General features: G+C 40.2%; 1 protein-coding gene across 3 annotated transcripts in view; it reads left to right on the plus strand.

Moving 5' to 3' along the window:
• The window catches only part of IMMP2L (inner mitochondrial membrane peptidase subunit 2), a 350,157-nt gene that overhangs the window by 64,591 nt on the left and 260,482 nt on the right, over positions 1–25,084 (plus strand). For all 3 annotated transcript variants that reach the window (XM_083366721.1, XM_083366723.1, XM_083366722.1), the window contains exon 3: positions 5,879–5,982. In XM_083366721.1, coding sequence (XP_083222847.1) covers positions 5,879–5,982 — 104 coding nt within the window. The remainder of the gene's footprint in view (positions 1–5,878; positions 5,983–25,084) is intronic.

Raw genomic sequence — 25,084 nt, forward strand, 5'->3', positions numbered from 1 at the left:
CATCAGTGTTCACACAAAAAGAAATTATAGCACAACATACTCCCCCCCCCCAAAAAAAATACTGGGAAAGAAAAACTAGAAACACAAATTAAAATAAACAAGAAAATGGTAAGAGAACACCTATCCAACTTTGACAAATATATATTACCAGGATCCAACAGATTACATCCCAGAGTTCTGAAGAGCTGGCAGATGTTATTTCAGAACCATTGCACCATATCTTTCAAAAATCCTGGAGCACCGGGGAAGTACCTGAGGATTGGAAAGGGGCTGATGTGGTTCCCATCTTCAAGAAAGGGGGGGGGGGAAACAGACCCAGGAAACTACAGACCAATCTGTCTAATATCAATACTTGGGAATATCCTGGAAAAGATAATCAAAAAAAGATCTGCGAAAACTAGAAGCAAACAGAGTTATAACTGGTAGCCAGCACGGGTTTGTTAAAAACAAATCATGCCAAACCAATCTTATTTTATTCTTTGATAAAGTGACCAATTTAGTAGGCCAGTGAAAACTGTGGACATAGTATACTTAGATTTCAGTAAAGCAAGGGCTTTTTTTCTCATAGAACACTCAGAACGGCGTTCCGGAACCTTTTTTTATTTTGCAAAAAAACAAAACCAAACTAACCCAGCTCCCTTATTGGTTTTCCTAAGCCTATTGCAGGGCTAGCAATCTTGGCTTTTTTTTTATGACTTGTGGACTTCAACTCCCAGAAATCCTGAGCCAGCCACGCTGAGGGGAAAGGGAGAGGTTTCCAAGCTGAGCCATGCTGGCTCAGGAATTCTGGAAGTTGAAGTCCTTGAGTCATAAAAGAGCCTGCACTAGAGGAGGATATTAAAATTATTTACAGGATTACTTCTTTAGGAACTAAACTTTTAGAATCTAAAACAGCTAATTCAGAAAAGCCAACAGGAAAGAACCTCACATTTTTCATCTGCTTCTGTCTTTTGGAAGGTAAAATTAGATAACAAAATAATCTATTTCTTATGTTAACATCTCTGCAATGAAATCAAAGGTAACAGGAAAGAAATGAGAAACATTTTTCTCAATGTAATATGCCTAATTTAGCTGATTCTAGAAAAAATAGTATCTTTTGTACACTCTTGAAAACTATTTTGAATCTAAACAATTCTTAAGAATCAAATATTCTTAATTTGGACTTTACTTTTACTGTTTGGACTGTTTTGTGTTTTGAAAAATAGATTATTTAGAATCTAGTTATGTTGCACTTCACTCTTTAAGTAACTAACCTAGTATATACATAACAATATATGATGTTTTCCCTGGTGAGCTTAACATCAATAACAACATTTATTAAAAAGGCTAAAATAATTTCTGGGGGTATTATCTTTATAGTAAAATTTTGGACAATCAGTGATCATGTTACCTATGTGCATAAGCATAGTCAGTAGCATATGCCTTTTTAAAAATATCAAACATGCAAAGAAACAAAAATAAGTCCAAAATATCTGTATTACATCCAGAAATGCCAACTTTCCAACCACTATTTTTCATCCATAACTATGGCACCCTAAGGATCCTGCATCTCATTCATTTAATTTGAAATCAAGTGAAAAATTGATTTAAATTATTTTATTAAAACAAATTAATGGCAATTCTTTTATAAAAAGTTGCCTCAAACAAACTGAGTTTGACATGCCTGCTCTAGATAGTTGAATGCTCCAAAATAAATTCTAGACCAGGCCTGTACATGCAGCATACCAAGCATCCTTGGACAGAACACAGACTTTTTTTAAAAAAGTAATAAAATGGTTTAATATGATTTTAAGGTTTTATTGGTTGTAGTTGGGGCTATAGATATAATTTAATTTTAATATTTGTATTTTTACTTGTATTTTACTGTTGTTAGCAGTAGTCCTTCGGGAGATAGGGCGGCATATAAGTCCCAATCAATCAATCAAATAAAATAAAAAAATCACCACCACTGCCCTGAAAGTCATGTTGCCTAGTGCCTCCATGGCTTACCATGACCACAAGCTCCAACACTGTAGATGCTCCTCTAGTCACCAAATCATTGATTAGCCCACCATCATTCCTTTGCAGACCACAAAGATTTTTAATTTATCAGTGTGGGCATTTCCTTTCTACAAGATAATAATAATAATAATAATAATAATAATAATAATAATAATAATAATAATAATAATAATAATAATAATAATAAGAAGAAGAAGAAGAAGAAGAAGAAGAAGAAGAAGAAGAAGAAGAAGAAGAAGAAGAAGAAGAAGACGTTGTTGTTGGAAGGGACCTTGGAGGTCATCTAGTCCAACCCCCTGCTCAGGCAGGAAACCCTATACCATTTCAGACAAATGGCTGGCCAGTATCTTGTTAAAAACTTCCAGTGTTGGAGCATTCACCACTTCTGGAGGCAGGTTGTTCCACTGGTTAGTTGTTCTAACTGTCAGGAAATTTCTCCTTAGTTCTAGGTTGCTTTTCTCCTTGACTAGTTTCCATCCGTTGCTTTTTGTCCTGCTTTGAGGTGCTTTGGAGAATAGCTTGACTCCCTCTTCTTTGTGGCAGCCCGAGATATTGGAACACTGCTGTCATGTCACCCCTCACCCTTCTCTTCATTAAACTACACATACCCAATTCCAGCAACCGTTCCCTATATGTTTTAGCCTCCAGTCCCCCAATCATCTTTGTTGCTCTTCTCTGTACTCTTTCTAGAGTCTCGACATCTTTTTTACATCGTGGTGACCAAAACTGGATGCAGTATTACAAGTATGGCCTTACCAAGGCCTTGTAAAGTGGTATTAATACTTCACATGATCTTGATTCTATCCCTCTGTTAATGCAGCCTAGCACTGTGTTGGCTTTTTTGGCAGCTGCAGCACACTGCTGGCTCATATTTAAGTGATTGTCCACTAGGACTCCGAGATCTCTCTCACAGTTACTACTATTGAGCAAGGTACCACCTATACTATACCTGTGCATTTGATTTTTCCTGCCTAAATGTAGAACCTTACTTTTTTCACAATTGAATTTCATTTTGTTAGATAGTGCCCAGTGTTCGAGTCTGTCCAGATCCTCCTGTATCTTAAGCCTATCTTCTGGAGTATTGGTTATTCCTGCCAGCTTGGTGTTGTCTGCAAATTTGATGAGTTCCCCATCTATCCCCTCATCCAAATCGTTGATGAAGATGTTGAAGAGCTGCACAGACCTCTTCTAGATTTTCCTCTTGCCTTTCCGAGTTAACTCCTTGGTCTGTCACTGAGCAAGAATTGTCTTTGTAGGGAAGCATATTATCATTTGATGTATATTTAACTTATGTTCTATCTTTATTTACCAATTATATAATATTTGTATGCAATCCACATGGCAAGGTTTGGGGAAACCTATAATAGAAAAAATATATTTTTAAAATCATAAGATTAAAACATCGCCTGGCCCGCACCACCTCCGCTGCCCACATTGCGCAGCCCCGCCATATAGAGTGGGCTCTGCTGTTCCTACAGCACCAGCATCTCCAGCTCTGGCCCCAGGGAGGGGAGCTCGCCGCCAACACCCTTCACACGTGTGACTGCAGCAGCACCACTCCCCCGCCTCCTGCACCCACCAAGATGAGAGTTCCGGCACCTTTTTTTTTTTTTTTTTTTAGAAAAAAAGCACTGAGTAAAACAACAAAGTAGACCACAATCTACTGCTTGGTAAGCTAGGAAAAGGTGGAATAGACAACATCACCTCCAGGTGGATTTGTAGCTGGCTGACAAACCATGCTAAATGAGTAGTCCTCAATGGTATTACTTCCACACGGAGAGAAGTAACGAATGCAGTACCACAAGGCTCCGTCTTAGGCCCAGTACTCTTGAATATATTCATTAATGACTTAGATGAGGGAATAGATGTGGAACTCATCAAATTTGCAGATGACACTAAACTGGCAGGAATATCCAACACTCCAGAAGACAAGCTCTGGATCCAAAAAGAGCTTGAGAAACTTGAACAATGGGCCCTATCCAACAAAATAGTATAAGTACAGATTAGATGAGACCTGGCTCAAAAACAATAACTGTGAGGAACCTTGGAGTCCTAATGGAAGATCACTTGACTATGAGCCAGCAGTGTGCAGCAGCCAAAAAAGCTAATACAATCCTGGATTGTATAAACAGAGGCCTAGAATTAAGACCTCACAAAGTATTAGTACTGCTTTATAAAACCCTAATAAGACCACACTTGGAATACTGCAACCAATTTTGGTCACCATGCTACAAAAAAGATGTTGAGACCTGGAAAAAATTCAGAAAACAGCAACTAAGATGATCAAAAGCCTGAAGACTAAAACATATGAAGAACAGCTGCAGGACTTGGGTTTGACTAGTCTAAAGAAAAGAAGAAATAGGGTTGACATGATAATGGTATTCCAGTATGACGGGCTGCCACAAAGAAGATGGGGTCAAATTATTCTCCAAAGCACCATAGGGCAGGACAAGAAACAATGGTTTGAAACTGATCAAAGAGAGAAGCAACCTGGAATTAAGGAGAAACTTCCTAACAGTGAGGACAATTAACCAGTGGAACAGTTTGCCTTCAGAAATTGTGGGTGCTTCATCACTGGAGGTTTTAAGAATAGACTGGACAGTCACTTGTTTTAAATGGTATAGGTTCTCCTGCTATAGCGGGGGGCTAGACTAGAAAACCTGTAAGGTCCCTTCTAGCTCTATTCTATTCTATTCATTTACGTTATTGATGATGACTATGGACAGTAGATCTATTTGTAGGCTTTATCGATTTTGCATGCTTTTATCTAATGTCATATGATCTCATACATTTATTATTTAAAACTACACTTAGACTTATGACCAGTTTTGTTTCTGTATAGAAATAACTTGCAAAATAAAAGTACAATTTTGGAGGGTTATCAATAATTTCAGATTCTTCAACATTTGCTTATCATGGTTTGTTTTTGTTAGTCTAGAAAAAAGAAAATAATTCAAATATTTCTTAATAAAATCTTGAGGTTATTTTTACTGCAAATCTCAGCTAACATTTGTTTTTTAAATTGATGAACTGTTTATGTAATAAATTGATGCTTCCAACCTTTTGCCATGGAATCAAATTTTTTGTAACTGCATCCATCATTTCTTATCAATATGAAGGTTGTGAAATGGAAATGTATAGTTCTTTTATGTAGTAGATGTCATTTCATGTAATAAATATAAATCTCATTGAATTTCTGCTTCTATAGTTTTATATCTTTACTTCATAAATGTGAGCAATGCTTTTCGCCATCACTTAAGAAAGAGTGTTGACATTAGATTTATTAAATGAAGTGCATTTGTAATTCTAACATTTCTTTGGTATGTTTTTAATTTTTAACTTATTTTAATTTTAATTTTAATTTATTCTACAGGGGCCATTAATTTAATTTTCTTTTAACTTCTGTATTATTGTATTTTATTGTTGTTAGCCGCCCTGAGTCCTTCGGGAGATAGGGCGGCATATAAGTCCCAATAATAAATAAATAAATAAATAAATAAATTTTCCCTGAGCTACTTCAAAACTGTCTTTTCAGCATATTAACTGTAAAGATCAAATGAGCAACCTGGATATCTACAACTATTGTAGAATATTCTACAATATTCTACAATGTTCTAATATTCATGTATCATTTTCTTCACATTTTCAGCGTCTGTTTACATGTACAACTTAGGCAAAGTGTCATGGTTACAAGTAGATAGCATATCCCATGTGATGCACTTCAGTGCTTTTAATGATTTTGTGTACAGTTTTCCCCAGCTTAATGCTTTGCAAATCTCTTGACCACTTTTTTCCCATCCAGTGTGTATTAATGAGAATGTTGATTTGGTTGTTCTGTTCGTAAATGCTAAAACCTGTCCCTTTTTAATCCCCCCAGCCTTCACTGAATCCAGTGGAACAGCAAGTATCTGATATAGTCCTTTTAAACCATTGGAGTATTCGGAATTACAAAGTACAACGTGGAGACATAGTTTCACTTGTGTAAGTAATGCCTTTGTTTCTTTTTTATTGATGCGTGACAGTTGTACAATGATTACCATTGCTTTGTAGATTTTCACAGGATTTTCATTATTTGTGTTATGTTTATGTTTTGCTACAGGTAGATATAAGTAACTTGCAATGATGCAACAGCAGTAGTGATTTAATGATGGAAGATTATATAACTATATTCTGAACTTAAAAATGTTTGTCATGAATAGGATGTGACCAGAATAGTTTTTCTTCAATATGGAAAAGTATGTGTGGTCTGTATTTGAATGATTTTGAGAGTGTTTCATTTTTACAGATGCATGGCCATTGAGTATGTTTGGTCATTCTTAAGAGAAGTGTGATTTTTTTTCCTAATACCAAATGAAGAACCATAAGGTGGTGCTGTTTCTCTGCTAAGTACATTCTTGGGAATTCAAGTATACAGACTGTTCCTGTCTTAATGGATGTAGAAATGAATGTTGAATTGTGCATAACAGACACTATGACATTAATAATGAAATAAACCTTTATTGTCAAAGTACAACATGTGTACATTGAGATTAGCTTTGCCTCCCCCCGTGCTCTCTCCCCCCAACACACAGTGACAACAAACCCTCCATCCCACCACACTATGTGAACCAACTACACCACACACCGGCCTCCCAAGTCAATTCTGCATAAGATTATGTCCCATTTAAAAGCCTAACAGCCCACGGATAAAAGCTATTTTTCAGCCTGTTGGTATGGCTGGCTATATTCCTATATCTCCTACCAGATGGTAGGAGAGTAAAGAGATACCGTCCAGGGTGTGAGTCATCCCTGAGAATCTTCCTCACTCTTCCAAGGCAACGAGCCCTGGCGATGTCATCCAGTGGTGTCAGGGAACATCCCACAATGTCTTGTGCTGTGCTCACTACCCTCTGTAATACTTTCCTATCCGCGGCTGTCAGACCAGCATACCAAACCACAATATCATACGAGAGGACGCTCTCTATAGTAGACCGGTAAAAGAGGGTCATTAGCTGTTGTTCTACCCTGTTGCTCCGCAAGACCCTAAGAAAGTGAAGCCTCTGTTGGGCCTTTCTAGCCACCTGGGTTGTGTTAACTTTCTAGGTCAGATCTTCACAGAGGTAGACTCCCAGAAATTTAAAGGAGGAAACTCTCTCTACACAGTTCTCTCCGATGTAAAGTGGGACAGGTTCCTCCTTTTTTCTCCAGAAGTCTAATACCATCTCTTTCATCTTGCCGATGTTTAGGTGCAAGTTGTTGTTACTACACCATATGGATAGTTTTTGTACTTCTGCCCTATATGCTGTCTCATCCCCACCTGTAATAAGACCCACCACAGTTGTATCATCTGCGAACTTGATTATCGCAGTGGACGGGTCAGATGATACACAATCATAAGTGTATAAAGAGTACAGGTAGGGGCTAAGCACACAGCCCTGTGGTGTGCCGGTGCAAAGCTTCAGGGGGGTGGACAAAGCAGAGCCGACCCTCACTGTAACCGATCCCTAAGAAAGTCTTGAATCCAATCGCAGATGGCGGGGGAGAATTTCAAGTCAGTCAGCTTCTCAATGAGAATGCTCGGCAAAATGGTGTTGAAAGCTGAGCTGTAGTCAACAAAAAGCATCCTGATGTAACTTCCAGGCTTCTCGAGATGACTTGCTACAGAGTGTAAAGCAGTAGCTATGGCATCGTCTGTCGACCTATTTCCCCTGTAGGCAAATTGATGTTTATCAAAGTCCAGTGGGAGGCATGTCCTAAGATGTTGGAGAACCAATCTTTCGAAGCATTTCATGACTACAGACGTTAATGCAATAGGTCTGTAGTCATTCAGGCACTGTCAGAATCCATTTATATCACATTTCATAAATGTATAAGTAGAACATTGTGCTTATTCTGGGGATTCTGCCATCTCTCCGAGGGGGGGGAGAGGATGGTTACTTAGATCGAAATAGGCGATCTTCAAACAACAGGGAAACGGTTGATCTGGGGGAGGAAGGGGGAGAGACAGATCTGGATCGCATCTTCATTTACAACTGAAAAGGAAGAAGCAATAACAATAAAAACAAGGAGAGTTCCCTTTCCCACGGAAGGGCCTGACACCTAAGTAAATGATGGCAGCCTGACCAAATGGATGAGGGGAGGGGGCTGAAGTGGGAATGCTTTATATAGGATTGAAATGTAACTTTGTTAGATTCCGTCTTGTATTGCCACAATCGATTCCATCCTAGTAAACATTTTCCTTTTGGACAAACCTGGCTCCAAGAGTTCTTATTTCCTAAGATGTGGATTGAGGTGGGTCCTGACAGTAGACGGAATCTGCTATAAGAGTCAACCTGGAAGGGAAAACCTTACCGGGGGACTTTGCAACAAATACAATGTCTGGCGACGAAACAAGAGAGGAGGAAAGCCCCATGGAGAGGGGGTCTTCCCCCCAAATGGAATCCCAGAGACAATGGGAAGCTGAAGCGGCATATTCCCCTGGGGAAGAAGTGGTGGAGCAGTAGGACCGAAAACCCCGGTGGTCGATTGGCGTTGGAAGGAAGACTGAGTGGGAAAAGGCATCGAGGGAAGTAACCCTGAGACGGAGTGACCACCAACTGGAATGGAGGCAGGAGATGGAGAGCTCCCTGCATGCCAGTGAGGAGGAGCGGATCCTGGAAAAGGCCATTGATCTGATGAAAGCAACCCTGAGCTCACTAAGGGAGGAGAGAGCTGAAAATCGCAACCGAGGCAGCGCCTGGGGACGCAACTAGAAAGGTAACGGAGGGGATCCAGCACCTGAAACCCCGGGGCTGTCCAATGGAACAGGAATTGCTGCCTCAGCAGTACCCACTCCCCCAGAACCACAGACGGGGACCAGGATGAGGAGCGATACTGGCCACGGCGCAGACAACGCTCCAGCCAAAGACTCCCGCCCCTGGAAATCAAATTCAAGGGGGAGCCATCACGACTGGGATTCTTCCTAACCCAAGTCCTCAGCTATATGGAAGAGTACGGCCGGGATATCCCTAGTGACAAAACACGCATCCAAATAGTGCAATCCGCCCTGGACGGATCGGCTGCAGACTGGGTGGTGAACGCCCCAGAACTCGACGACTTCAACCGATTCATATCATCTTTGAGGCAGCGGTTCGAGGATCCTTTGGCTGACCGTAAGGCCCGGGAGAGAATCAAAACGGTGAGGCAGGGCAGGCGAGCAGTGGCTGAATATACCCAAGAATTCCGAGCCATCGCCAGCAAACTGAACTGGCCAGAAGACATACTCCTTAGCCACTTCAAAGACGGTCTAAACTACGACCTGTATGACGCTTGCCTGCCTCAAGGAGACCCACCCCATCTCGACGACTGGTACATCCTAGCAGAGGAAGTGGAAATAAACCTACTGAAGAGACACCGCTGAGGAAAACCATGGGGCCGCCTGCCACCCGAGCAACCACGCGAGGGGGAAAAACCACCAGCCACAGCCAAAAAATCAACGGGTTGTTTCAGCTGCGGGAGAGAGGACCACTGTGCTGCAGAATGTCGTTCAAAAGCCCCTCCACGAAAACCAGAGGCATCATCCTCCAAGACGCCGGGGAAGTCCCAAGGCAACACAAAAGAATCTTCCATGAAGGGGACAGAGGCTGTAGAGTCCACAATTCCTGCCAGGAACTGGGATTGGACTCCGGCCTGCACCGCAGGGACGGTGGACAACTCGGAAGACAGCTCAGAGGGAGAACCATTGGTAAGTGGACCCCTTCCACCCATACTTAAGACAGTGACTATATTAGCTTCCTCTATGCCTGAAGCAGCCAAAATAAAAGCTCTGATAGACTCTGGGTGCATCCGCTGCCTTATCAGCCCAACGCTGGTGGAGAGATTGAGCATCCCAGTGAGGAGGCTAAAACAACCAATCTCTTTTAGTCAATTAGATGGGACAATAGCAGGGGGGGACCAGCCACCCTAGCCACTTTACCAATCCACCTATCACTGGGGCCCCATGAGGAGGACATAATGTTTATAGTGGCCGCAGGCATGGAATGCCCAATGATTCTAGGACTGGAATGGCTGAAGAAATGGAACCCCGGGATAAACTGGAGGACAGCAGAACTCAATTTCCCAAAGGGGGGGCAGAAGAACTTAGACTCCAAAAACACCCCCCCAACCCGGAGGGAGGAGACAGCAGCAGTGGGGGAAGAGAAATTACCAGAGATACCAGACGAATACAGGGACCTTGCTGAGGTTTTCAGCGAGGAACGGGCAGATGAGCTTCCCCCCCACCGCCCCACTGACTGTGCTATAGAATTCAAACCTGGGGCAAAACTCCCAAAACCCAGGATGTATGCCATGAGCCCAAGGCAAATGGCAGAAATGGAAAGATTCATGAAGAAAAACTTAGAAAGGAGCTTCATTGAGCCTGCCAGACCCAAAGTGGCTGCCCCAGTTCTGCTCAGGGAAAAGAAGGATGGTTCTTACCGCTGTTGTATAGATTATAGGAATTTGAATACAATTAGTGAATGCAATCTGTACCCCTTACCCCTGATGAAGGATATGCTATCCCACCTATCGAAAGGAAAGATTTTCACTAAACTAGACCTGAGGGAAGCATACTACCGCATTAGGATTAAGGAAGGAGATGAATGGAAGACTTCATCCTTATCTTCACTGAGACCAAAGAGGAACATATCAAACTAGTCAGAGCAGTCCTGAAAAAGTTGCGAGCTGCCCACCTATATGCTAAACTATCAAAGTGCGAATTCCACCAGGAAAAAATTGACTACCTGGGATATCGCATATCCCCAGAGGGCATTGAAATGGACCTTGAGAAAGTTAGGGCAGTACTAGAGTGGGCACCCCCCCCCCGCACACGGAAGCAATTGCAAAGTTTCCTGGGGTTTGCAAATTTCTACCGCCAATTCATCCCTGCATTTGGCCAAATAGCCATGCCCCTGACAAACTTGTTGAAAACGAAAGGTGGGTCCCCCGTGAAATCCAGCCAGCCTGTAAAGTGGACAATGGAGTGTCAAGCAGCATTTAAGAGGCTAAAGATATTTTTTTCTGCTGAACCTGTCCTAAAACACCCAGATCCCAACAAACCTTTTGTAATACAGGCGGATGCGAGTGATGTAGCGGTAGGAGCCATACTATTACAAGAAAATGATGTGGGGAAGTTGTAACCATGCGCATACACATCCAGAAAACTCACAGAAACAGAACAATGTTGGCCAATATGGGAAAAAGAGGCCTTCTCGTTGAGGTGGGCATTACTAACATGGCGCCAATTTTTAGAAGGAAATAAAATACCTTTCCAGGTCTGGACAGACCACAAGAATTTGGAAGCACTAAAAACGCCCAGGAAGCTCACTCCTAAGCAAGCCCGCTGGTCCCAACATTTTCACCGATTCAATTTCATTCTCAAACACTTACCGAGGGGAAAGAACTTCCTGGCAGATGCATTATCCCGCATGCCCCAATATAACAGCACAAGAGTTACTGACTTTAAACCACTTGTACCGGAACAACAACTGGCAGCACCAGTCACCACCAGGGCACAAGAAAAAATGAAGCCGAAGGTAGATAGCCAAACTGGAATAGAATTCAGGAAGTGATGGAAAGTGATGAATGGTTCCAGAAAAATAAACATGTGTGCACAATTAAAGATGGACTGCCATGGGTGGGGGAGAAGCTATATATACCTGCCACACAGAGAATCAATTTCATGCAACTGTGCCATGATACAAAATCAGCAGGACACTTTGGCTTTGTAAAAACCTTACACTTAACTAAAAGGCAATTTTGGTGGTCATCTATGAAAAAGGACATAGAAAGCTATGTGGGTAGCTGTCAAATTTGCGCGATGGCCAAAAGACTGCAAGGGAAACCGCCAGGTCTGTTACAACCGGTGGCAAACCCTTCAGCCCCATGGAAAGAAATAGCCATGGATTTTATCGTAGAACTGCCAGAAAGTAATGGAAACACTGTAGTCTGGACTGTCACAGATCTGTTCTCTAAGCAAGTACATTTCATACCTTGCCAAAAAATCCCGACTGCAAAAACATTAGCAAAACTTTTTGTAAGGCATATTTACAGATTGCACGGGGTACCACAACGCATCATATCTGACAGAGGGGTGCAATTTACGTCGGCATTTTGGAAAGAATTTTTATCCCTCTTAGGAACCACCCAAGGACTGTCATGTAGTCATCATCCTCAGACAGACGGAGCTTCTGAAAGACTTAATAACATACTTGAACAATATCTGAGATGCTGTATTAATTTTCAGCAGTCCGACTGGATGGACTTATTGCCTTTCGCAGAAGTAGCATATAATAATGCAGTCCACTCAAGCACAGGTTACAGCCCTTTTCAAGTAGCTACAGGCCAGAGTTTCAACCCAATACCAGAACTAACCCCAAAAGAACCGGTCATTCCTGAACTGAAGGAATGGATTGCTCAATTACAAAATACATGGCCAATCGTTAGGAAAGCGTTGAAAGATGCCAGAAAAGCATACAAGACACAGGCAGACAAAAAAAGAACCGATCCCACACCATTTAGGGTAGGAGAGATGGTATATTTATCCACAAAATACCTGAAATCACTCCAACCCTGTAAAAAACTAGGACCAAAATATATTGGACCCTTTCCAATTAAAAGAATCATAAACCCAGTAACAGTTGAATTAGAACTACCCAAAAATCTTAGACGAATACACCCAACCTTTCACTGCAGTCTATTAAAGAGAGAACAACAATCACCCCTACGAGCAAAAATCCCACCACCACCACCCCCCATCATGGTGGAAGGAGAACAACATTTTGAAGTGAAAGAAATCTTAAGATTCCAGAAAACACCATGGAACGATACAATATTTAGTGGCATAGAAACACCTCCCCTCCTCAGAAAATGACTGGGTTAACAAACTCCATGTTAAAGCACCAAAGTTGCTTAAGAGGTTTCATACAGAATATCCGAACAAACTGGGCTAACATTTATATGTTTTTTTCCCCCGCAGATGGACCCATCTTTTTTTCTGAAAGGAGTGCCAATTGTCAGAATCTATTTATATCACATATGTATGGTTAGAATATTGTGCTTATTCTGGGAATTCTGCCATCTCTCTGAGGGGGGGGGGAAGAGGATGGTTATTCAGATTGCAGTAGGTTGTTTTCAAAGACCAGGGAACCTTTTGATCTGGGGGGAACGGGGAGAGAGAGATCTGGGTTGCATCTCCATTTGCAGCTGAAAGGAAGAAGCAATAACAATAAACACAAGGAGAGTTCCCTTTCCCACGAAAGGGCCTGACACCTTAGTAAATGATGTGAGCCTGACCAAATGGATTGGGGGGGGCTGAAACGGGAATGCTTTATATAGGATTGAAATGTAACTCGATGTTAGATCCTGTCTTGTATTGCCACAACCGATCTCATCCTAGTAAACTTTTCCTTTTGGACAAACCTGGCTCCAAGAGTTCTTATTTCCTAAGATGTGGATTGTGGTGGGTCCTGATAGATAAATTGATGAAGGAACACTATGTGCTACAATTAAATTGCTAAGCTTCGTAGCTTGATTAAATATTAAAGACTTTACAGCCTCTGGGTCAGGCTTCACATCTGCACTGAAGAGTAAATCATCACTCCCCAGACATTTAACGCTTAGTTCTAATATTTTGCATGGCTTGGCAAGAGACCCTGAACATGACTGAAATAGATTCAAATATTTATTGCAGCCAGAACAGGTGTAAAGAATAAGGGAGATAACCTTAAGGTGATAGGCAGTAATAGCTATATAAGCCAGTAGGGCAAGGGTGTCACACTGCCAGCTCACGGGCTGGGTATGTCACGCCAAAACTGTGCCCACCTCATTGCTGGCAATGGGAAGAAAGTCACAATACGTCACAACACGTCACCTGACATCACGAGTTTGACACCTGTTCATTAGGGTTACAATATCCCTTAAGTCCTGTGAACCTAAGATTACATTCAGAAGACCCTCAAATAAGCTTCCCTGATTTATTGAGATATATGAGCAAGGTGAGCTGAAACTCAATCTGGATTGGAAAAATTCTCTTTTTATAATTATCTTAATGACATTTAACTCACTTCTAATGAAATCCATTTCCTAATCTTGTCTACCCTAAAGGTGTGAAAGTAGTTGATTGTAGTTAAATATATAATTCAATTTTTAAGTTTCTTCCAAATTCTATGTGACACTATTATTTGAGGAGGTCCTCTATAGAAATTGATCACCACTACTATCTTCTGTCCAATAATGGTTTTGGTATTGCAGCTTTAAAAAAAATTAATATTTTAAAATAATTTTTATATATCATTTTTACTTTATTCTATGGTGCCCAGCACAACTTGTTTGTGAGATAGGCAACCATATAAATTTGATGAATAAATAAAAATACAAAAGATTAAACATTATTATTATTAAAAGACTACATTATACATTAGAAATAAAAGCAACAACAAATCAGAAATTAATAAAAGAAACAAAAAATGGTGTTCTTTTTTTTATTGAAAAGTTTTACAATACATTTTATCTTTAACAATCCCTCCACCCAACCCTTCCTAACCCTCCCTAACCCTCCCCCCCTTCCCCCCTCCCCGACTTCCCAGAGCTAAATACAAGGTATAAAAATAAAAACAATCATAAACAACCATATGTTAACAACAATAAACTATTAAGTCTATCGCACTCTAGCTCATATGAAATGACTACAAGCAATACTAATATCACATAAAAAAACTTATACAAATGCTAAATGAAACTGTTTGGTCCCATATTTGTTCTGGATATAATCAATCCACTTTTTCCACTCCATAATATAACATTGTTGCGAATGGTCTTTCAAATAAGCCGAAATCTTTGCCATTTCCGCCAGGTCAGAAACTTTTAGAGTCCATTCTTCTATAGTCGGCAGTTCCTCCTTCTTCCAATATTGACCTACTAAAAGTCTTGCTGCCATAATTAAGTTCAGCATCAACTTGGTGTCCACAACAGTAGTATCTGTAATTATGCCCAATAAGAACAATTGCGGACAAAACTTTATCCTTTTCTTAAATATCTTCTGCATATTCCACCAGATTTTAATGCAAAAAGCTTTAACCTTTTTACAGGTCCACCATATATGAAAATACGTTGCGTCTTCGCCACCACATCTCCAACATTTGGGTTGGTAGTTCGGATACATACTTGCAAGCTTTTTAGGATCTAAATGCCACCTATAAAACATTTTGTAAAAGTTCTCTCTTAAGTTTTGAGCTTGTGTAAATTTTACGTTCCTCACCCAGATCTTTTCCCAAGTGTCCATTGTGATAACTTCTTGAATATTCTGAGCCCACTTTATCATACAATCTTTAACAAGTTCTGTTTCTGAGTCAATTTCTATCAATGCAAGATATATCCGTTTGATATGTGCTGGACCCTGATTTCTAATTTGCTTTACCAAATTTTCATCAGTCATTGAGAAACCAATTTTCTGGTCTTCTTTCCACCTGGCCCGTAATTGACCATATTGAAACCAAGTTTGAACAATCTTCTCATCTCGTAAAAGATTATACGGCTTCAAACACCATACGTTCCTCTCCAAACTTAAGATCTCCTTGTATGTAGTCACATCATGTTTGAAGCCAACATTTATGTTTTCTATTGCATGTTTCAGAATTGCCCACAAAGGTATCTTGTAGTTTAGCTTATGTCTATACTTTTTCCAATCTCTCAACAATGCCTGTCTTAGAATATGCACTTTAAACACATTATCTACCTTCTTATCATACAATAATTATGCATGCCAGCCAAATAACAAGTCGTGGCCCTCAAGATTTAATAATCTCCCTTGTGTTAAATTAATCCAATCACTTATCGCTGACAACGCAGCAGCTTCATAATATAATTTAAAGTTGGGCATTTTAAGACCACCTCTTTCACGAGTATCCTGCATAATTTTAAATTTAACTCGTGGCCTTTTCCCTGCCCATACAAATTTATTGATACCCTTTTGCCAGTCCTCCAAATTTGAATCTTTTTTAAGAATAGGTATCATTTGAAATAAAAATAGAAATTTAGGCAAAACATTCATTTTCACTGCTGCAATTCTTCCCAGTAGAGACAACTGCAGTTTTTCCCAGCTCTCCAATTCTTTTTGAATTTTTCCCCCATAACTTTTCATAATTATTTTTATATAACTTTGCATTTGAGGGTGACAAATACACCCCCAAATATTTAACCCTTTTAACAATCTCAAATCCAGTTAACCCTTCTAGAAGGGCTTTTTACGATACTGTCATATTTTTGGGTAGTATTTTAGTTTTTTGTATATTGACCTTAAATCCAGAAACCTTTCCATATTGCATTATTATCTCCATCAGGTCCACAACAGAATTTTTTGGCTGGGTCACCGTAACAACCAGATCGTCTGCAAACGCCCTCAGTCTATAATCCTGATCTCTAATTTGAATTCCCTTAATTTTTTCCGAATTCCGTATTTTAATCAATAATATCTCCAATGTTAAGATAAATAATAAAGGTGACAATGGACACCCTTGTCTTGTGCCCTTTTCAATATTACATACTTCAGTCAAACTATTATTTACTATTCAGGCTGTTTGTTTTTGATATATTGCCCTAATTGGTTGTAAGAATTTATCCCCAAAATTCATTTTATCTAAAACTTTCATCAGAAATTGCCAATCCAATTGATCAAAGGCTTTTTCGGCGTCTAAAAAGATCAGTGCCGCAGGGATCTGGTTGTTCCTTTCCAAAAATTCCAACAAGTCTACTATATGCCTCACATTATTTTTCATTTGTCTACCACTGATAAACCCAGTTTGGAAAAAATGGTGTTCTTGAACAAGGCACTTGCCCTCTGCAATAGGTCCATTTTCAGTGTCTTCTAGAAGGTTAAAAAGGAGGGGACTACCTAATCCTCTATTACTAGTCCAAGATACCATGCTGCAATGGCAAAGCCGAGTCTTTTCCCAACTTCAAACTCTCGTTACCTATGGAACCATAACTAATTTCTCCCTAAAGGGTTAAACTTATAATTGGAGCAGATAGTTTTGAAGGTACCCATGAAGGGCATTATATGTTAACAATATCATCTTAAATTACACCAGAAATCAGTGGAAGTCCCATGGAATTATTGTAATATGCTACCAGCACCATGACCCAATGAATATACGTACTTAAGGATACTGAGCTAGTTATAATTTTTGAATTGATTTCAAGGGAAACCTTTATTTTGCAGCAGTTTAACTGGGTGGTAATGAATGTGAGGTCCTTCCTCTTGCACCAGATAAGTTGCAGTTCATATACAAGCTGAAACTGGACAAAATTCTGTCTAGCCAGTCTCCACCTGTTTGAAAGGACCTGCAAGTCCATCACCACATCATGAGCATGTTTCTTCATGTTTGGTACTTGCTCATCCAAAGTTAACACTGATGTTGACAATGATACTTGTTGTACAAAGAGCAACTCTTCCTTGGGTTCAGCTTCAGGCTCTTCTGCCCAATTTGTAAGGAATCACAGAGATACTGTAAACCTGGAGAAACTATGCACTCAATTTTTAAAAACAAGATTGAAACCCTGGACATGAAGAAAACCTTAAAAATAAATTTAAATTGGCTCTACCTTAACTCTCTTGATTGTAAGAAGTTGGGAAAACTTTGTGAGGTTTTCAAGATGAAAGACAGCTCTTCAAGGTAGTCAAACCTAGAATGACTAGAATTCTACTGATACAGGATAACATAACAGGGGGACTTCCGGTTTGGTCGCCGATGGGACGACTGGAAAAAGCCGGTGCTCTGGCTTTCCAGCTGGGTTTCTCTCCACCCAGCAATCCTTAAAAGGTCAGAAAGTTGCCCTGGAGGGGCAACAAAGAAGGAGGGATACCTCAGGAGCTTGGATCAGGTGGCGGCCGATCGGAGCAGACTGAAGACCCCTCTAAAAAGGCAGAGTAAAAGCTGCCAGGTGAGCCAAGGCAGCCCAAGTTGTCTCCAGCTGGAAGGAAAGCACCGCAAAACAGCTGACTGTCAACTGCATGCTGAGGTTGGGTGAGCCAGAATTTTCTTTCCTTCTCCTTGTGGATTATAAATGTTGAGCCCCTGATGGGAAAGAGCTGAAAAGTAAAGAACCCCAAAAGGACTAATTTAAAAGCGGTAAGCAATTACAAAGAGGGGAAAGTGTTCTTTTAAAGAATATTGGACATTGATAAATAAGCTGAGGAGGACATCTAGTGGCAAAAGAAGAAATGACAGCATAGTGAGAGAAAAAAGAAAAGAAGGAAATGGAAAAAATGTTTTGTTTATTGAAGTTTTAAAATACATTTTAAAAACATAAACTCCCTCCCTCCCCCTCCCCCCAACTTCCCCTCCCTCCCCCTCCCCCCGACTTCCAAGAGCTGAATACAGGGTATTAACTTTTACAAACTTAAGCTAAAATATGCTAACTAACTAAAAAACCACTTTAAATTCTATCTCACTTTAACTCCCCTTAAACATAACTAAATAACTAAATAATAATAATTAAATAATAATACATCTTATAATACTAATACTTATTCATATGTTAAATGAAACTTTTTATCCCATATTTATTCTGAATATAATCGATCCATCTTCTCCATTCTAAAATATATCTCCGTTGCGATTGTTCTTTCAAATATGCTGAGATTTTTGCCATTTCTGCCAGGTTTGAAACTTTTAAAATCCACTCTTCTATCGTAGGCAGGTCCTCCTTCTTCCAATATTGAGATACCAAAAGTCTTGCTGCTGTTATTAAATTCAACATCAATTTGGTTTCTATAAGAGTACAATCTGTAATAATACCCAACAGAAATAACTGTGGAGAAAACCTTATCTTTTTCTTAAATATTTTCTGCATATTCCACCAAATTTTAATCCAAAAAGCTTTAACTTTTTTGCAAGTCCACCATATATGATAATACATTGCATCATCACAACCACACCTCCAACATTTAGGCTGATAATTTGGATACATACATGCTAAATTTTTAGGATCTAAATGCCATCTATAAATCATTTTATAAAAATTCTCTCTTAAATTTTGTGCCTGTGTGAATTTTACATTTCTGACCCAATTTTTTTCCAAAATATCCATCGTTATTGGCTCCTGAAAATTCTGGGCCCATTTTATCATACAATCTTTAACAAGTTCCATTTCTGAATCTATTACTATCAATTATATATCCTTCTTATATGCGCTTGACTTTGATCTCTGATTTGTTTTACCAAATTTTCATCAGTTGTCAAAATGCCAATTTTCTGATCTTCTGTCCATCTAGCTTGTAACTGCCCATACTGAAACCAGGTCTGAACTATTTTTTTCTTCTTTTAAAATATTAAACTACTTTAATTGCCATACATTCCTTTCCATTCTAAGAATTTCTTTATATGTAGTCACATCATGTTTAAATCCCACACTTATATTTTCTATTGCGTGTTTAGGTATTGCCCAAATTGGTATTTTATAATTTAACTTGTATCAGTATTTTTTCCAAACTCGCAACAGAGCATATCTTAATATATGAGTTTTAAAGATATTATCCACCTTCTTGTCATACAACAAATATGCATGCCAACCATATAATAAATCACATCCCTCAATATTCAATAATCTTCCTTGTGTTAAATTAAACCAATCACTAATTGATCATGAAACCACAGCCTCATAATATAATTTAAAATTGGGCATTTTAAGACCACCTCTTTCAAGTATATCTTGCATTATCTTAAGTTTTATTCTCGGTCTTTTCCCTGCCCAAACAAATTTATTAATACCTTTCTGACATTCTTCCATATTTGAGTCTTTTTTAAGTATAGGTATCATTTGAAACAAAAATAAAAATTTTGGTAAGACATTCATTTTCACTGCTGCAATTCTTCCCAATAAAGACAATTGTAATTTTCTCCAACTATCTGACTCTATTTGTACTTTTAACCATAACAATTCATAATTATTTTTATATAATTTCACATTTGAAACTGAAATTTTGTTGTTGTTGTTGTTAGTTGTGAAGTCGTGTCCGACCCATCGCGACCCTATGGACAATGTTCCTCCAGGCCTTCCTGTCCTCTACCATCTTCTGGAGTCCATCTAGGCTCACGCCTACTGCTTCAGTGACTCCATCCAGCCACCTCATTCTCTGTCGTCCACTTCTTCTCTTGCCCACAACCTTTCCCAGCATTAGGCTCTTCTCCAGTGAGTCCTTCCTTCTTATTAGGTGGCCAAAGTATTTGAGTTTTAGCTTCAGGATCTGGCCTTCTAAAGAGCAGTCAGGGTTGATCTCCTCTAAGACTGACCGGTTTGATCGCCTTGCAGTCCAAGGAACTCGCAGGAGTCTTCTCCAGCACCATAATTCAAAGGCTTCAATTCTTTGGCGCTCAGCCTTTCTTATGGTCCAGCTTTCACTGCCATACATTGCAACTGGGAAGACCATAGCCTTGACTATACGCACTTTTGTTGACAGGGTGATGTCTCTGCTTTTTAGTGTGCTGTCTAGATTTGCCATGGCTTTCCTCCCGAGGAGCAAGCGTCTTTTAATTTCTTGGCTACAGTACCCATCTGCAGTGATCTTGGAGCCCAGGAAAATAAAATCTGTCACTACCTCCATTTCTTCCCCATCTATTTGCCAGGAATTGAGAGGGCCAGATGCCATGATCTTGGTTTTCTTAATGTTTAGTTTCAACCCAAGTTTTGCACTCTCCTTCTTCACCCGCAACAAGAGTCTCTTTACTTCTTCTTCTGAAATATATACCCCTAAATATTTAATCTTTTTAACCAGGGCTTTTCTTCTCATAGAAGCTCAGAATGGCATTCCGGAACCTTTTTTTTTTGGGGGGGGGGGAAACCAACCCAGCTCCCTTATTGTTTTTCCTAAGCCTATTGCAGGGCTAGCAATCTTGGCTCTTTTTTATGACTTGTGGACTTCAACTCCCAGAAATCCTGAGCCAGCCACGCTGAGGGGAAAGGGAGAGGTTTCCAAGCTGAGCCATGCTGGCTCAGGAATTCTGGTAGTTGAAGTCCTGGAGTCATAAAAGAGCCTGCACTAGAGGAGGATATTAAAATTATTTACAGGATTACTTCTTTAGGAACTAAACTTTTAGAATCTAAAACAGCTAATTCAGAAAAGTCAACAGGAAAGAACCTCACATTTTTCATCTGCTTCTGTCTTTTGGAAGGTAAAATTACATAACAAAATAATCTATTATGTTAACATCTCTGCAATGAAATCAAAGGTAACAGGAAAGAAATGAGAAACATTTTTCTCAATATAATATGTCTAATTTAGCTGATTCTATAAAAAATAGTATCTTTTGTACACTCTTGAAAACTATTTTGAATCTAAACAATTCTTAAGAATGAACTATTCTTAATTTGGACTTTATAGAATCTAGTTATGTTGCACTTCAGTCTTTAAATAATTAACCTAGTATATACATAACAATATATGATGTTTTCCCTGGTGAGCTTAACATCAATAACAACATTTATTAAAAAGGCTAAAATAATTTCTGGGGGTATTATCTGTATAGTAAAATTTTGGACAAGCAGTAATCATGTTACATGTGTGCATAAGCATAGTTAGTAGCATATGCCTTTTTAAAAATATCAAACATGCAAAGAAACAAAAATAAGTCCAAAATATCTGTATTACATCCAGAAATGCCAACTTTGCAACCAATATTTCTCATCCATAACTATGGCACCCTAAGGATACCTGCATACATGCAAATGTTTCTCTGGGATCAGTAACGCAACAGGGATTGGTCTTTCCTTCCAGTAACATATACCTAAAACCAGTTTATTGCATTTGGCAATTGTACTAAAAGAAATCTCATTTATTTAATTTGAAATCAAGTGAAAAATTGATTAAAATTATTTTATTAAAACAAATTAATGGCAATTCTTTTATAAAAAGTTGCCTCAAACAAACTGAGTTTGACATGCCTGCTCTAGTTAGTTGAATGCTCCATAATAAGTTCTAGACCAGGCCTGTACATGCAGCCTACCAAGCACCCTTGGACAGAGCACAGACTTTTTTTTTAAAAAAAGTAATAAAATCACCACCACTGCCCTGAAAGTCATGTTGCCTAGTGCCTCCATGGCTTACCATGACCACAAGCTCCAACATTGTAGATGCTCCTCTAGTCACCAAATCATTGATTAGCCCACCAGCATTCCTTTGCAGACCACAAAGATTTTTAATTTATCAGTGTGGGCCTTTCCTTTCTACAAGATAATAATAATAATAATAATAATAATAATAATAATAATAATAATAATAATAATAATAGGAAGAGCAAGAAGAAAAAGAAGAAAAAGAAGAAAAAGAAAGAGAAAGAGAGAGAAAGAAGGAAAAGGAAAAGGAGAAGAGGAAGCAGAAGAGGAAGGAGAAGAGGAAGGACAAAAAGGAGAAAAAGAAGGAGAAAAAGAAGGAGGAAAAGAAGAAGAAGGAAAAGAAGAAGAAAAAGAAGGAAAAGGAAAAGGAGGAAAGAAAGAAGAAAAAGAAGAAAGAAAAGAAAAAGAAAGAAAAGAAAAAAAGAAGAAAAAAAGAAAAAGAAGAAAAAGAAGAAGAAAAGAAGAAGAAGTAGAAGAAGAAGTAGTAGAAGTAGAAGTTGGAAGGTCATCTAGTCCAACCCCCTGCTCAGGCAGGAAACCCTATACCATTTCAGAGAAATGGCTGGCCAGTCTCTTCTTAAAAACTTCCAGTGTTGGAGCATACACCACTTCTGGAGGCAGGTTGTTCCACTGGTTAGTTGTTCTAACTGTCAGGAAATTTCTCCTTAGTTCTAGGTTGCTTCTCTCCTTGACTAGTTTCCATCCATTGCTTTTTGTCCTGCTTTGAGGTGCTTTGAAGAATAGCTTGACTCCCTCTTCTTTGTGGCAGCCCGAGATATTGGAACACTGCTGTCATGTCACCCCTCACCCTTCTCTTCATTAAACTACATATACCCAATTCCAGCAACCGTTCCCTATATGTTTTAGCCTCCAGTCCCCCAATCATCTTTGTTGCTCTTCTCTGTACTCTTTCTAGAGTCTCGACATCTTTTTTACATCGTGGTGACCAAAACTGGATGCAATATTCCAGATGTGGCCTTACCACGGCATTGTAAAGTAGTATTAGTACTTCACGTGATCTTGATTCTATCCCTCTGTTAATGCAGCCTAGCACTGTGTTGGCTTTTTTGGCAGCTGCAGCACACTGCTGGCTCATATTTAAGTGATTGTCCACTAGGACTCCGAGATCTCTCTCACAGTTACTACTATTGAGCAAGGTGCCACCTATACTATACCTGTGCATTTGATTTTTCCTGCCTAAATGTAGAACCTTACTTTTTTCACAATTGAATTTCATTTTGTTAGATAGTGCCCAGTGTTCGAGTCTGTCCAGATCTGTCCTATCTTCTGTCCTATCTTCTGGAGTATTGGCTATTCCTGCCAGCTTGGTGTTGTCTGCAAATTTGATGAGTTCCCCATCTATCTCCTCATCCAAATCGTTGATGAAGATGTTGAAGAGCTGCACAGACCTCTTCTAGATTTTCCTCTTGCCTTTCCGAGTTAACTCCTTGGTCTGTCATTGAGCAAGAATTGACTTTGTAGGGAAGTATATTATTCATTTGATGTATATTTAACATATGTTCTACCTTTATTTACCAATTATATAATATTTGTATGCAATCCACATGGCAAGGTTTGGGGAAACTTACAATAGAAAAAATATATTTTTAACATCATAAGATTAAAACATCGCCTGGCCTGCACTGCCTCCACTGCCCGCATTGCAGAGCCCCGCCATATAGAGTGGGCTCTGCTGCTCCCACAGCACCAGCTGTGCCAGCTCCAGCCCCAGGGAGGGGAGCCCGCTGCCAACACCCTTTGCACCTGTGACTGCAGCAGCACCGCCCCCCCCACCCCCCCCGCCTCCTGCACCCGCCAAGATGAGAGTTTTGGCACCTTTTTTTTGGAAAAAAGCACTGTTTTTAACAATTTCAAATCCTGTTAATTTTCCTAGGACTTCCTTTTGTTCTATAGTCATATTTTAGACAGTATTTTAGGTTTTTGCCTTAGTGGAAGCCTGGAAGCAGATGCCTTAGTGGAAGCCTGGGAAAGGGCAGCCACTGAGGCTCTTGACCGAGTTGTACCCTTGCGGCCCCTGATCCGATGCAGATCCCGTCGAGCTCCATGGTTCTCCGTGGAGCTCCGGGAGATGAAGCGTCGGAGACGGGGCCTAGAGAGCGGTTAGAGGTCCAGCCGATCCGAATCCAACCGATTGCGACTAAGAACCCACATTAGGTCTTATCTCGCTGCGATAAGGTGGCGAGGTCTAATCACTTCGCTACCCTTACCGCGTCCGCAGATAATTGCCCGGCCGCCCTGTTTAGGGTGACTCGCTCCCTCCTTAATCAAGAGGTGAGGGAGGAACCCTTGCAGGGTCGTGCCGAGGAGTTTAACAATTATCTGTCGGACAAAATCGCTCGGATTCGGACCGGTCTGGACTCTGACTGGGCAGAGTCTGGCGATCAGGACACGGGCGGTCTTGTCAATATCACCTGGGAGGAGTTTGATTCTGTGACTCCGGAGGAAGTGGACAGGATTATGGGGAGACTGAGCTCCACCACATGTTTATTGGACCCGTGCCCTTCCTTGCTGCTTTATGCAGCCCGGGAGAGGACAAGCAGCTGGTTCCAAGCAGTTATATCAGCTTCTTTGAGTGAGGGTAGCTTCCCTGCCGTCTTGAAAGAGGCGGTGGTGAGGTCTCTCCTCAAGAAGCCTGCCTTGGACCCAGCTGTATTGAACAACTTTAGTCCTGTCTCCAACCTTCGCTTTCTTGCGAAGGTTGTTGAGAGTGTGGTGGCGCATCAGCTCCCTTTGGTCCTGGATGAAGCGGATTATCTAGACCCGTACCAATTGGGTTTCAGGCCCGGGCACAGCACGGAGACGGCATTGGTCACGCTGGTGAATGATCTCTGGAGGGCTCGGGACAGGGGTCATTCCTCTGTTCTAGTCCTATTAGACCTCTCAGCGGCTTTCGATACCATCGACCATGGTATCCTGCTGCGGCCTCTCAGGGGATTGGGAGTGGGAGGCACGGTCTTAC

Source organism: Vipera ursinii (assembly GCF_947247035.1).
Source record: "Vipera ursinii genome assembly, chromosome: 6".
Classification (NCBI taxonomy): Eukaryota; Metazoa; Chordata; class Lepidosauria; order Squamata; family Viperidae; genus Vipera; species Vipera ursinii.